This window comes from Coffea arabica, chromosome 1e (assembly GCF_036785885.1).
Source record: "Coffea arabica cultivar ET-39 chromosome 1e, Coffea Arabica ET-39 HiFi, whole genome shotgun sequence".
Lineage (NCBI taxonomy): Eukaryota > Viridiplantae > Streptophyta > Magnoliopsida > Gentianales > Rubiaceae > Coffea > Coffea arabica.
In genome coordinates, this window is record NC_092311.1 from 7,532,905 (window position 1) to 7,535,220 (window position 2,316).

Genomic DNA, 2,316 nt, shown 5'->3' on the forward strand with positions numbered 1-2,316 from the left:
GAGAATGACTGTTTGAAAGATGAGTTTTTATAGTTGGGTTCTCTATCTGGGATTGAGTTAAAAAACACAACAAGAAATATATGGTTTTTAGTCATTTCCTTTCCGTTTCTTTTATTTGGTTTTTAAGTAAATGGATATATATGATTTTTGTGGATAATCCATAGAAATCTATTTAATTTAATGATTTTATTTTGGTCAATCATTTAAAACCAATACTATAAATGAATAATCCAAATCCATTTAATTATAGATTATATAGATAGATAAATGGATCTCAATCCAAATTGCCACCTCTAGTTATAATGTTTATGATTAGGATTTTTTTTTTTTTGGTCAAAAATGATCAGAATTCAATTAATGGTAGGACTTAGATTACGACGTTCAAGTTTTTCGTAATGCTGTAAAGAACCTTGGTCCACTTTTCAATTACATCCCAGGGTATAAGCCTTACTATGTTGTTAACTGTAGTTATATCATGTGGATCAATGTTTATATAGTAATTCTCAAAAATATAGAAATCATGCGTATCTCACGTATGGAATCTATTGTTTTTATTTCAAAAATATAGAAGTCATTTCTGAGATTATATATACACACGTTGATTAATATTATTTCAAATAATTGGTATTGACAATTGTTGAGGAGCTTAAAACTCAGACAATACCAATTTCAATTGGTATTGACATAGGCTATGAGTTTATTATTATTATTATTATTTTTTGTCGAAAGGCTATGAGTTTATTAGCACAAGGTAATTTTACGCAAAGTTAGACATGCATTTTACTAATTGATAATTGGCAGAGCGAAAGAAAGCTACTTCTTTCTCCACAAATGCCAATTTCAAAGATACAGCTTCACTAATAACAGTACAGACTATTAGGTGATCAGGATCAGATAATCTCATCAAATCTTATTCTTGTACCAGAATACACCCTTGCTTCCTTCATCTGGCTCAACATAAAGACACTCTTTTGCCTCCCTCCACATCGCCTTGTGGAGAGGAGTGCCATCAAATCGGTAATACTCTCCCAGAATTGGCTTCATTGCTTCAGTTGCCTCCACTGCATGATAATGTGGCATTTTTGAAAAGAGATGATGAGCCACATGTGTGTTTGTGATGTTATGGAAGACCTTGTTCAAGACACCGTAATCTCTATCAACGGTTGCCAGCGCGCCCCTCAGCCAATCCCACTCTGATGAATCATAGTGCGGCAATGAAGGGTGAGTGTGGTGCAGATACGTGATGAAAACAATGATGCCATTTAGAATGAGCCACGGTAGCCCGTAGATGCATATAAGCCAGCCTAGCCCTTTTGCCAATGCTACCCGATAAAGCTGGTGAGTTGTTACAATGACACCAACATCGGAAATGTAGATTTGAAGCCTCTCACGAGCATTATAGATTGGACTATAAGGATCATAATGGCACGCAAAACGATCATATTGTCTGCCTGAAGCATTGATGGCCAGGTACAAGGGCCAACCCAGCACAAGGGTGATCGCCAGAGTGATGACTCTGCCTGGAGGGTTGTTCAGGTACTTGTAGTACCACTCTATTTCGGACTTTGGCTTCGGCACAAAGACTTCGTCATGTTCGATTGATCCAATGTTGGAGTGGTGGCGGCGGTGGCTGTGTTTCCACGAGAAGTAGGGGACCATAAGTGCAGAATGGAAGATAAAACCAACGGTGTCATCAACCCATTGGTAGTCGCTGAATGCATGGTGACCGCATTCGTGGGCAATGACCCAAACACCAAGGAAAACACAGCCCTGAAGAATCCAGTAAATAGGCCAGGCAAGATAGTTGTATGGAGAAGGAAGGAGATGGAAATAAGTTGTAGCAATGTAGTAGAACAGACCGACCAAGATCAGGTCATGAACAAGATACGAGAATGAGCGAAGGAGTGATCTTTTAAAGCAGTGAGGTGGAATGGCTTTCCTGATATCACCGATGGTGAAGGGAGGCTTCGAGTATGGGGCTCTATGGATGGGGCTTTTCTTTTGTTCATTCGTGGTTGTTAGAGCAGACAAGCGGCCTCCGGCTTCCATTTTCGGTAAAATGCTCTATCTGTTTGACACAAGCAGATCATATCGACACTGTGGGTGAATTTATAGCAGAAAAGGTTAGAGTCTACATTAGGTATTTCTAAAGGATAGTGTTTCCTAAAAGTGGAACATTTCTGTTACACGTAATCAGATTCAAAGTCAATCTTACGGTGAGAAGGTCACTTCAATTATTTTTTTTCTTTCTCTATACCATTTCTGGTTTCAATCTCTTTCTCATTCTCTATTTCTTGCCACGTGTAAGGCTGCAAT

At 38.4% G+C, this 2,316-nt stretch overlaps 1 protein-coding gene across 1 annotated transcript; it reads right to left on the minus strand.

The window, feature by feature from the left end:
- Positions 1-771: 771 nt before the first annotated feature.
- On the minus strand, positions 772-2,075 carry LOC113689414 (delta(12)-acyl-lipid-desaturase-like). Its single transcript, XM_027207485.2, has one exon. It carries the CDS (start codon positions 2,047-2,049, stop codon positions 904-906), a length of 1,146 nt encoding a protein of 381 aa, XP_027063286.1. The 5' UTR covers positions 2,050-2,075; the 3' UTR covers positions 772-903.
- Between the last annotated feature and the right edge of the window lie 241 nt (positions 2,076-2,316).

Excerpts from the sequence above, each read along its gene's own strand:
- LOC113689414 (XM_027207485.2), bottom strand. The coding sequence starts at position 2,049 with ATGGAAGCCGGAGGCCGCTTGTCTGCTCTAACAACCACGAATGAACAA.